Here is a 13,065-nt window from a genome sequence, read left to right as displayed (position 1 = left end):
GGGTTACCTCAGCAAGCATTGGTTACACTCCTTGCACTCCTGCCCACAGACTCCCGGAAAAAGCATTTGCAACTATTGTACAAATCAAACCCAAGAGGAAAGAGGAGTGATTCTAAAGGCATTTTACATGAGAAGTGTCATTTCCTCTTCAAGAAGCCAGAGACAGAGCAAGACTCTGGCTGTTTATGTGCATGGAGTGAGGCTGAGAACGTGAAGGAGTACCCAGAAGAAGGGTCACAAGTTCAAGGTGACAGCAATGAGCAACAGCTGCTGGCTATGCACCCTTCAGCAGCAGGTGTACCCAGGCCCCAGAGGTTTCAGTCAGCTCTGCCAGTGACCAACAGATTTACAAGACCATCTGTCTGGGCACAAACTGCACACAGCCTTCCCAGCTTTGCTGCCCAGATCTTCACCACACACAGACAATACAGGGCTTGTTATGGATTAGCTAATGAGCAACTGTTTAGACCAATAGACAGCCCTAGTTCTCCTGTGCTCATTATCTGGATCCTACATGAATGAGAACACTGCTTGTTCTTTTGGCTGTAAAACTGGCTTTTTCTGAACAAGCAGCTTCCCTTCACTTGGGGTGCTAGAAAATGGAAAGGTAATGTTGTCTCACACTGGTTTTGTTTAAGGAGTGCCTCTGAAAGAGACTTTAAAAGAAAGTTCACTTGATAGGTTTTTCATACTTGCACTGAAGAGTTCCTTTTTTCCTAGGCCAGGTGTCCACACAATCTGCATATTGACATTATCAGCTCTGTCCATGTATATGCACACCCTTTCTTGAGAAATGCTGTCATCGTTCTCTAGTCAATGTTTGGCTAATTGACAGAAGACAAACTCTGAGAAAGCACTCCTGGAATTTACCTAGAAGTCTGCTCTTTTTGTTTCAGACCTAAGGAAGGGCTCCTGCAGTCAATCACTTAAATAAACACGCTCATGTCACAAAACCACAGGTAGTATGAATCACAATACTAACAATTGACCAAAAAATGCAGACATTTACAGAGTAAAGCCACCTAATGTCCACTGTTCTCTTGTTTCCTGTGTAAAACCACAGCACTTTCCATCTGGAATCCTCCTCTCATTCACAGATACACGTGTGCACATGCAGACACACCATTCTCTGGGACTAGTTCCACAAATACAATCCTTATAGTTTTCTCTGATACAATTTTAAAAGCCCCCAACAACAGCACTTCCACTGCAGCCTTTCATAGGAGAGAGATCCCTCAGCACTGAACACCATGTTGTCCTGAAGCCTTTGCTGATATCCATCCTATATTCTCTCTTTCTCCCCCATTAATCCTAGTCATGCTCACATGTTCCACATAAAATCCCTCTCCCTCCTAAATGTTAACACCCTTCAAATATTTTTAGACTGTTATTATGTGTCCCCCCACCCTCCACCTTTCAGTCATCACTTAGCCAAGCTATGTATATTTAGCTACTTTAATCTTTCCTCCTAAATCAGTCCCTTCAACCCCCAGAGCTCAATGTTAAGTCTGGTATGCTTGCTCTTCTCAGAACTCACTCCATGTTTTTGAGATCTTTCTGGTAACGTGTTTGCAGAAACCTGTCCAGAAGATAGCTTTACATGCACTTGTTTTAAAGAGAGAAGAAACCCAAGTCACTGGGCACTATTAACTTTCATTTTCCATATCTGATTTTTGTTCCTGGATTTTGAATTCTATCTGAATTTTTAAGTATTAATGAACATTTGGTATTTTTAAGAGCAAATTAACAACTGATAGTATTGAAGCCAATTGTGAAAGAAGGAAGTAGGTTTTAATATGTAAAAGAACACTAAGGCTTTTTAAAACTAAACTTTTCAGAAGATCACTGGAAATGTGTAAAGTTATCCAAAAGAAGAGCAGAAGCAAAACAATAACATGCAATGAGGGAAAAGGATGAAAAATTAAATATAAACAGTCTCTAAGTTAAAAGGCAGATGAGTGGATACACCTACAAAGCAAAAATCTGGCCTACTAAATTATAAATCAGTCAAACTGTATGTGTTACTACAAAAACAAAACAAAACAAAACAAAAAAAAAACCCAAACCAAGTGCCTTTCTGACAATATACCACTCTATCTTAGAGAATTACAAAAAAATTTAAATTTAAATTTAAAAATTAAAAAGTCAGAGGAAGAGCCATAAGACTTAATGCAATGTTGCCAATGAAGTCACTTAAATGTGATGAAAACTCTGTGGCTGCAGACATATACAATGGGGAAAACGTAGTACTACACAGCTCACTTGGTTTTTAAGCCTGACAGATAAATATGGGACTACAAAGCTGCTAAGAAATCAAAAGGGACAGGAAAAAGTTGTGCCCTTTATTAAACCAACAAAATGAAGCCCCCACAAAAGGAGTCACAATAATTTTGATAACATGTAGTACTCAATGAGATTGCTACTATATTTATGTTCAGTACTAAGCATGTTGAGGAAAGATGCCACAGCCAGTACTATTAACTGCAAGAAGATTCCTGGTGGGTTGGTATTTCAAAAGTGGCAAATTTCTCAATACTTAAGAAATGCTTGGAATTATTGCAAAAATATTTCTTTTCATGCTTGCATGGAGAAAACACCAGTTAAACTGACATACAGCTTAACACAAAGAACCATAAACCTGGCTTACAAAGGAGATGGAAGGAAAAGCATGAGAAACTCCAGCAGAAGTTTAACCCACTGCTCATGTCTCCAGCAGTCTGGCTTCGTCTAGCTGAAAACAAAGAACCAGAGCCACACAAAAGCAAAGCTGAAAGACGACTGAGTGAAACAAAATCTCATTATTAAGCAATTCCAGAAACATTACACCTACCACAAGAGGGGAGGGCAAAGTCTGCATCCTGACCAATTGTCCACTAATCCAAGTTTTGTCCATCTTCTAGTGTTTAAAATACGAGATTCCTTTTTTCTTCCCAAATCATGGGATAAAGGGCCGTTCTGGAGTTCACTAGGTCATAATAATGGAAGGGATAGGAGCTTCAGAAGTATCTCTCTGAGGGATATCACAGCTGAAATAGAAATTTAGCAATTACCTGGAACATTCAGTTCAGTGTCAACTGAGCACATTCTCAGCATGTTTCAATAGATTTGACTGAACCATCACCAGGTAAGATGCTAAACTATAATACAGGAGGAAAGCTTTTGAAGACTCTCACCTTGTAGGTTTTATTTTAAATAACAACCATGCTCCTCCCTCTCCTAAAGAAATGTTTATGAGCCAGGACAGGCAGTGTATGTTTTATGCCTCTTTGGATTTATGCATTTGCTTGTCAGTTCTACTTTTAGTGACTCTTTGAGGTTGGAGAGAACATTAAATGATAACTTAGCCCTTTGAGATAAAGGCATTATCCTGCAAATTTACCTAATCATTTCAGAATAGGGGTGGGAGGGACCACCTGTGACCTGGCAGCTTTTAGCATCAGACTGACCTTTCATCCCATCTTAAGTCACGTTATAAAAGCAAGACTTTGTGGTCCACTGCCTGCTCCAAGTTTTAACCAGTAACATGGTTGACTGTCCTGCTTCTATCTCTCAGCCTCTAAGCTTTGGACATCTCTAAGTATTTCCTATCAGCAGCTCACAAACAGATGGCACCAGCCTGGGAGATGGATGACTGCCCCCAGCTGTCTGCCCCACCCTGCTCAGCACAGAAATGGCTGACCTGTTGGAAAAGCAGCTGCCAAACTACTGACTCCTTCAGAGCAGCCATCCAACAAACTGCCACCAATTCTAGACCCTCTTGCAAAAAAGCGCTCCAAGCCAGGTGTTCCTGCGGTGGAAGGGAGCACTGGACAGCTAAGATAATCATTAGGTTTTTTCCAAGATCTTATTGTCTCTCTTGTAATGTCAAAAAAGGTATCATTTTGCAAATTATCATGTCTTATTTCTCTGCTCTCAGTAATGTTGGGAGACCTGGTCTATTTAACATCTCCATGAATATCTCACAAAGGTACTAAGCTTTTTTCACTCTACTCTCTCTACATCAGTACTGAAGATGCCAGGAGACACCCAATACCTAATTCTGTGACAGCTTATTTAGTACAAATGCTACAGGTATGGCTTCTCCCACGGAAAAAAATCGTTGGAAAACATAAATGACAGATTTGTAATACTGTACCCCCTCAGTGTTCTAGCAGGCAGGACTCATAAAATTATTCTGCAAGACTTTAGTGGTACCAGAAGTCACCAGAGCAGAAAGTGCCCCACGCTCAACACAACGACTAGGAGAAAGGACAGCATTCCATATCACAGGAGACAGCTGCTTGTGCCTTAAGCAGGTGGTCAGCAAAGCCTGCTAGAAATGCAGTGAGGGCTTGCACCCAGAGAGGGGTGTGCCATCAACTTACTCAGCCAGGATGCTGCCTCCACGCAGAAATGGAACATGTCTAGTATGGAAAAAGATAACGAAAGGAAAGGCAGCAAAGGAATCAGGACACAGATTATTAGTGTACAGAGAAGAGCTTGGCTGACTTTAGAGTGAAGAGGGAAAAGTGTTCACTCTGCAGTCAGCAGGGCTGCCTAAAGAGCTGTAAACAAGCCAACTTTGAAGAGGCATGGCAACATGAGCATGAGGCCTGTGTAGAGGCTGAAACACAACTTTCTGTACAAATTTAAATGCATTTAAGCAAAACAGCACAAATTCTTCATGTTGCCTCAGTACACTTCAGCTAAAAGCTGCCAACTTTGAACTGACCACAGGTTGCCTCACAAAAGATGAGAGGCATATAAATTGCACATAGAAGAAATTCTGAGACCTGGAACATCTTGCCCATAACCACACGAGCCACTCCTCAGGTGAGAAACAGTGAAATGGTTCCAGTTTTGTCAGGGGAAAGGGGCATATAGAGCTCTCTGTAACACCTCACCCCTTGGTTCAGAGGGCTCTGTGCAAGTCAGTCACAGGGTGGATAAATAACCATCTATTCAGAGGTAGGGCCAGCTCCACAGCGAGCCTGCCCTGTTCCACAAGCTGGCTTGTGAGCACTGAAGATGAAATCAGGGGCTATATTTATTCTCCCTGCCCGGTCATATCTTTCTATAGATTCCCAGACAGGGCCCCACTTCCTTGGCCTGGATCCTGGAGACGAGTAAGCAAAGGAGGGCATAAATCAGTGCCCGGGTTCTGTCAGGAGCACACTGAACCCAACCATCCCCACCAGGAACAGGTGCACTGAAGGCAAGCAGGGACACTGTCCCATTTGGAATAGTGGGGGAGGGCTTGCAGAAAAGCTCTTTATTTCTTCTCCCCGAGCCTACGCTGAACCTTTCACCCTGCAAGAGGGTTATTTACCTTCTGCAGTTCACCAGACCAGTCAGCTAGGTGTGTTCCACTTAACACCAATCCATGCTAAGTCAGGCCCAGCCAAGTGTCACTGGCTTCTGTATCCCTTTGTGCTTCACTTTTGCTCTCATTTCTTTTCTTGTCTTTCACTCTCTGCTCTGACACATTCACTCCAAAGCTGAAATACTTCAGGGGCAAAATGTTCAGTAAATTAATACACTCTTAAAACACAACTGTAATTTTTCAACAGTCATTTTAAAAGTCACCCATCATGAAAAGCAGTGCAGACATAGAGCAACAAGAGGCGTGTCACTAGTTCATGCTTAATAACCATGGGGTGGATTCCCAGGTAATATTTTAGTCTGAGTAACATTTTAAGCAAGCATCAGTCCCTAAAGAAGCAATCTTACTTTAGCCTCAGTCATGGTTGCTCATTCCCAATCTCACCATCCTTTCTCTGAATACCAGCACAAGATGCGGGGCAGTACGGAAATTAAAGTTCACATCTTTTCCCTTTTCTGGCCATGTTAGTTTTAAACTGGATTAGTTCCCCAGTTGGTTCCATAGCAGAATCATAAAATCGTCTGCAGCAGCTCAGAGCAGGAATTGATGTCTGCCTGAGAATACTGGCCCCCAGATTAGCCTCAGGGTGATCAGCCTTACCCAACCCCGATTGCTCTTCCCAGGTACAATGATGTGTGTACCCAGTAAAACCATCCACTGCAGATAAGGCCGAGTAAACAAGACCCCACCCACGCTCCCACAGTCAGAGCAATCCATTCCCTTGCTCGGGGAACAATAGCCTGATAGGTGGACAGAAACCTGGAGAATTACTTGTGAAGTGCTCCGTAGGAAGCTCCGGGGCATGCACGGAGCATCCCGTGATGGGGCCTGTGAAGACAGGCAGATTCCAATGTATGGGGGGGGAGGGGGGGGGGGAAAGCAAGCAGCGACTGGGTAGAAAGAGGGCTGTCTTCCATAAGATCCTTGCTAGTGTTTGGAGAAACTCTCCACCTTGGGACCAAATGCTGGGTATTCAACCTTTGCTTTGCATTTTAATCACAGAGGTACCAAGTAGCTTCTTGCAATTCTCAGCTAGAGAATCCAGGCCAGACCAGCTTCTGGTTAACAAAATCAAAAGAAATTTTAACTGTGGAAAAGGTCAAAAAAACCCAATTCAAAAGCACGTCTGCCACGTATACAACTGACTTCTGCTGTAGCTGCAAGCCAGAGCCCCTCTGTACTCAGGGCTGGGTATCTAGTTAGCTAGATGAGAAGAATCCACAGGTGAAAGATACTTGTGCCAGGGCTGTGAGACGGCAAACTACAATGAAAAGGAGTACGCAGAACCTTCCACCCTTAACATCTGAAAAGTGTAGGTAGTTAAAGTGTAGGTGTTTGCACAGCAGCAGAGCCATTCAAGGGTTCAGGAGCTGAGCTTCTGTCCTGTAGCACCAGACACGCAGACCATTAGCTGTTCTTACCTCCAACAAGAGCAGTGAAGACAGCAGCAAGAGATAGCATAAAAAAAATAGGCTTTGTCATACATATATTTGTATATAAAGATTTATATATTTATATATAAATAAATATATATGTTTATATATAAAGATTAGTTCAGTTGCATGCTCAGCTCTGAGATCTACCTTATGGATAGTCCCCTGAAAAAGATACCTATAACTCTTTCTGCTTCGTGAATGTCACACCTATTTTCCTAAATAAAGATTCCAGGCAACCAACAGCACCAGCCTGGGACACCTGAGAGAAGGGAATTCTCAGAGCATCATTTGGGGCAGGGGGCAGGCTGTCTGAAGCATTGTGTTGTGACCTCTCTCTCTCTCTCTCTCTCCTTACCGTACATCTTGCCTTCGTCGGACAGGATGATCTTGCGGCGGCCGCATGGCGGGTAGATGGCTAGCGCTTCCTGGAAGCTCTGCTCGATGTCCGGGCTCCACACGCCCTCGGCGTCATTGTCGATGGGTTTGTCCAAGGCCTCGCTGCCCCCCGAGTCGTTGCTCCCCTCAGGGGAGGTGGGAGAACTCCACTCGTTGGAGGTAATGGTGCCAGCTAGAAACTCCAAGGTGCCACGCGGAGGAGCAGACTCAGAACCTGCAAGGGCAAGCACATCCCACCGGGCAGTTAGAAACCCTCCAAGGACATACTAAAGCAAAAAAAGCAGAAAAAAATCTCAGTTAGGAGGGGTCTACTCAAAGTTTATCTTAAATGATAACTCAAGCACATGTTGGGTTTTTATTTGTGTTGAGATGCAAACATTTTCTACAAATCCTTCTGAAAAACAGTCTGCTCCAATTTGTCTTTGGTTCATTAACTCTGTCACTTCCCAGTCCTCCTCAGAGGAGTCTTCTCATGTCTTTATCTCCTTTATTTCTTTCTCCCTGCACTGTCACTGTCCATGTCACTGTTATTTAACTTTCCAAAGCACACATAGAGGGATTCAGTCTGTGTGAAAGACTAAAGCAGTGATGAATTATCCAGTCATCACTGAGCACTGGGATTGAAATTTTCTTAGATACTGTTTCACTGGATCAGAGTTAGTAGTTGGTGTCACTTCTAACGCTGACATTTCTTCTCAAGGATCAGCTGTGCTTTTAAAAAGCCATTCCTGGAGCCAGACAGTTTAATACAGTGTCTTCCAAAGCCCAGCACCATACCCTGGCAGGAGCAGAAGGCACCATGAGTATAGGGATGACAGCACCAGTTGCAGGTCAAGAACCAAGGTGCTTAGCCTGTTGTTACTGCTCATCCTTAGAACGACTTTGGGCAAATTCCTTCAAGTGTCCTCTGCCTCTCTGCTCTCTCATCACTAACTAGTCTCAAACTATTAGATTTGCCACTGGGCAGGAGTAGAATTTGGTTTCTCATTGAACCTAAGCAGGCAGCTGCTAGCTCTTGAAAACTACAATAAATTATAGTCTACTTATAAATGCCTACAGGAGAGGCTGAAGCCCTTGAGTGGAGCTGCTGAAACACCCATTGAGAAATTGACTTCAGACCACACAGACACTTCCAGTCAACCAGGCAGGAGATAAAAAATGGCTTCTAAAGACACAGATAATTCTTCTGCCTTAATCCCAAAGCTGTTTGTTTATCATTTTAATAGCTTTGTTATCTGGGCTACAAAGAATGTTCACAAGCCAGCATTTGAGAATCCAGCCAGAGTTCAAAACTTCCCTCCCTCTTCCCTCTCACATTGAGCGGGTAGCAAGAAAATCAGAGTAAGGACTGCTTTTCCAAAAGCAGCAGAATCATCAAACCTGCACTGAACATGAGTAAGGACAGAAGTCTCACATGGCAACTCTCTAGCTCAGAAATATCACAGTGAAAATGTAAAGGGGAACAGAGGAGAAATTTGGGTGTGGTATTTGTCAACAACTAGTCATTAAAAAAAATCCATGCAGTTATGCCATGTCGTAGTTGATATAGAGGGATAACAGTCCATTCATTCAAGCTCAGAACTTCAAAAATTCAGGGCTCATAGCTCCAGAAACTTTTCTGACAAACTTTTTTTCAAGTCTTTCTTTAGTTTCTTATCTCTTTGGATTTTGTGGTTTTTAAATCTTCTCCAAGACCACAATGACCAGATTTAATTTTTTTTAATAAAAGCTGAAATTCTTTCAGAACTTCAACATTTCAAAACCTGAAATTGTTAAGATTTGGCAACACTGGCTCTCAGAAGGTTTTGCTGCGCCTTAATGACTTTCGACAGCAGCACATGCATATTATTTTACATCTCCAAAAGCTAAGGAAATTAGACAATACTGTGCCTTTGACTAATTTCAATACAGACAATATAAATTAGACAAATAATTAGACACAGTGTACTATGCAGCATTTTAACAAATGGTGCACAAAGACATTTAAAAAACCCAGTATATGACTTATTTCCTGTGAGAGTATTTGAAACACAAATCATTGGAATGGTTTACCACAGCCCATCCATTCATTTCAGCACCTACATGAGATTATTTCAACCTTCTTGATCCATTTAATCAACATGGAAAGAAATAATACAATGGGAGGTGAGAGGGGCAGAGAGGGGAACACACACTTGGCTTTTTACCACTGGGACAGACATCCCAGCACACTGTGAATGGCACCAAGGTCAGCTGTGTGACTTTAAGAGACCCTGAAATGAAGGGTAACAGTTGCTTCCCTCCCCAGACATTCCCCCTTTCACTGACAGATGCTAATAAAAAAATTACATGGGTATTTAAGAGATTGTCCTGCTGGGGAATGCCTGTAGAGGAGTAAGCTTTCCACAGGGAGACACAGGGAAAGAGAAGTTACCTGCTCCAAACCTTCCTTTCATATTTCCCCAATTACCCCTAGTCCCTGGAGGCTCTGCAGACCCTCCACAGTTAACACACATCAAAATATCCACAAACAAAAGGCCCAGGCTGGTTGTAACTTGTGATGACAGGCTGAAAAACAGAGGGTTCAGAACGAAACCCAAGGTGTGACAGCAAGTGTATTCATCATATCACCTACACTGGGAGCTGCAAATCTCACAGGAGCCAGCAGGTTTCGCACCAAGTGAAAACATCTCCAGCTGCTCAACTACAAGACTCCCAAAGCCACAGTCACTGGAAGCTACAGGTCTGCTGTCAAGCCAAATCCCCTAGCAATGCACACAGGCAGTCATCTCCTAGGGGATGAAGGACCATCATGACCATAAAAAGCATCTACTTTGAATCCAGTTATTTTCATCTCCTTAGTGTCCATGCTGACACAGGGGAATACCTAGCAGATGATTTCATCATGGCACACTCTTAAGTTGAAACTCAATAAATATCTGAAGCATATCTCTGAAGCATAACTCTCCTCCCCCCATCACACACCCTGATCATTTCATATTTTACAAGGTTTGGCATCTGCACTAAGTGCTTTTGGTGACACAGGAAACTTTGGGTCCATTCTAATCCAAGCTTCAGAATAACTTGAGGAGAAAACATGTCCTATTCAGTGCAGTGTCAACTCTCCAGACTGTTTTCCAAACCTTAAAGAAAAGTTGCACTGACTTGACTTGAGCAGATGTCATTCGTACCTTAAGAGAAATCCACAAAGCCAGAGACAGAATATGTGAACTTTCTCTCACGTTGGTGTAAATCAAGGGAGATATGGAACATAATAGCAGTGACAGAAGAAATTATATAAATCTTGAAGTGACCAGACACATTTTTTTAATGCTTCTGATTTTTCATTCCTTGCCCAGCAATGTTAGTTTAATTTCAAGTTACAGCAGGTCAGCAAGGACCAAAGTGTGCTATTGTGGTCAATCCCAACTTTTCTACACCTTGGGTCCTGATTCTGTTTTCCCTTCTTGGTACTAAAGCTATCCCTGATGGATGATGAAAAATGGAGAACCATACAGATTATAAAATCAAGGATGTTTGGCTATCCCCAGCTAAAACATATGTATGTAATTACTCAGATTACAAAGCATACTAGCAAAACTTTTACTTTTATTTGATAACTTCAGAAGAAATTCCATAGACTGAAATGGCCATGGAAATCCTTACAACTCTATGCCTCTAGATCACTAAGATGCCAAAGGCTTAAAAGGCCTGCAAAGTTGTCTTAAATAATGCTGCTTAACTAGTAAGCTCCATGTGCAGTCCCAGGCAATCCTCTGTGCCAGCAGCAATAGCCAGTAATTCAGGGAGCCCTGGTTGAGTGCTATCTGATCTGTTGGCCTCTGCTTTGGCTCAACACTTTCAAGCCTTCTGTTTCCTGCACTGTTGATCTGAACTCGGTGGCCAAGATGACCACTCATAAAAGTAAGCAAAGCAAACTAAAAAGAAGCTGGGGGCTAAACCCTGTGCTAAATGACTTTATTAGGATGGCAAACTGGAAAACTGCCAGTGGAATCGCTTCCCACTGAATGAGCAATCAGGTAAAAACCAGAGGAATTTTAAGAAGCATGAGAATGTTGAATGTCTTACTTATAAGAAAAGTTTCTATAATATTCATTAGTAACATCTTTAACAAAATACAAATGTTTCAGTTAGCATCTACTTTCCATTTGCTTCTGTCTTCTATTTAATAGTAACTACATGCATACAGCCTGGTAACTTTAATGGTGATTTGTATTACCAAATGTTCTAATATTACTAAATATTTTAGTACTTGTTAAATTTTTTTAGGTTCTGCCTGTGCAAGACTTTGTAATCACAAATCTCTCTTCTGATGTGGAGGGAATTTGATTCTGAAAGCACTAAACAGACATCCTAAACATGCTCAGACAATTCCTTTCCCATCTGAATTCCCTCACCAGGCACAGTTCTGAGGAACAGAGTAGTCAGAGGATGTTGTCCCATATTCATAAGTGCAAGTTTTGCCAGAGGTCGCAGGGCTTGGTGTTTTTTCTCTTGGGATTCCTTCAGCCTGAACTTATGCCCCACTCCTTGCCTTTTGTACTTCTGCGATTGTACCTTACAGTTTTCTTTATCTTGATCTCATTCTTATTTTACCCAGAGATGATTACCTATCTTTCTTTGTAGGGTCCAGTCATGGGTTCTCCCCCAGGTTTAAAGACACAAGGCCCCTCAGAGCACATCCACCTCCTCACCACAGTATCTCTATCTTCCTTCCTAATGTTTCCCTCTGTCCAAATACTGTTTCTTACTCACTCTTGCTCCTTGTTTTTCTTTCTGCCATGGTCATTTCTTATTGAGTCACTCACAAAGCCAAACCATGGAGAAAACACAAAAATCTTTCAGCTCCAGCAGCTTTGGTTGAAGTGTTCCAATTCTGATAATTTCAACACTAACCCTCTTTCCTTTCACATGTGGTATCTCATTGAGATTCAGAGATCCTGCAGGGCTTAGACAGCTGCCAAGAGCCCTTCAGCAAGATCTTATTGACAGGGAGCACATCTTTAAACAGACTCCACAGTCTGACACATCTGCTTTCTAATATTAATCCCTCAGTCATTACTGTTGGTAACAGCTCCCTCTTAAGTGTTTGTGGCAGCTGCTCAACACAAAATCATACTTTCCTGTGGATCTGAAAAATTGCAGCCAGCTGCCTCCAGTTGTTCAGTTTTCTTAGAGCTGCTCTGTCCAAGAGACTCCCCCCACCCCACGGCCACCCCCTGTCCCTGTTGGAATCGAGCACAGCACAGCAGGCAGAGGGTCCCCATTGATTCACTCACCCCTCCCAGGCAGGGGCCCTTGCCAGTACAGCCCTGTGCAGTCCCACAGGTGGTTCCACTCCTGCTCCGGAGCTGGCTGCTGCTGCTTCACCCAGAGCATCCCTGCACCCTCGGCCTCATCTACTGGAACTGCGGGCTGTGCTGGCAGGGATTGCTTCACCTTACAGGTGCTCCTGGGTGTCATTGAAATGCAAACAAACCCCAACAATTCCCGTATTCACCACCTTGGTGTAACGTGAGCCAAACACTCCTGCTATAGAGGATTCGAACCACAACATTTTCATATCTGATCAGCAGTCAGAAATTTTGCAAAAAAAAAAAAAATCAGTTCAGCCATAACAGATTATATCCTGCTTCTCAAACGATAAAGTTTATTTTTTATATATATATATATATAAAACAATAAGAAAACTGGAAACAGGAGCAACCAGCCACTTAACTCCCATCCAGAACACCTAGCAAATGAACTTACACAATGCAGTGATACAAGAAGATTCGGGTTTAGGGAAGCAATACTCCGAAATACTAAGAAACCTATCACTCGAGGTACAAGATGGAAGATAGCAGTCAAACTTACCAGAGGAAGAAGACT

The 13,065-nt window shown here is 42.6% G+C and overlaps 1 protein-coding gene across 1 annotated transcript in view; it reads right to left on the bottom strand.

The window, feature by feature from the left end:
* TEAD4 (TEA domain transcription factor 4) overlaps positions 1-13,065 on the bottom strand; it is a 51,558-nt gene that overhangs the window by 29,477 nt on the left and 9,016 nt on the right. Inside the window, exon 3 of the mRNA XM_036380822.1 lies at positions 7,154-7,408. Within this exon, the coding sequence (XP_036236715.1) occupies positions 7,154-7,408 (255 nt within the window). The remainder of the gene's footprint in view (positions 1-7,153; positions 7,409-13,065) is intronic.

Source organism: Molothrus ater, chromosome 2, assembly GCF_012460135.2.
Source record: "Molothrus ater isolate BHLD 08-10-18 breed brown headed cowbird chromosome 2, BPBGC_Mater_1.1, whole genome shotgun sequence".
Classification (NCBI taxonomy): Eukaryota; Metazoa; Chordata; class Aves; order Passeriformes; family Icteridae; genus Molothrus; species Molothrus ater.
Note: the sequence above shows the minus strand (reverse complement) of the source record. Positions and strands in the feature narration are given on the sequence as shown.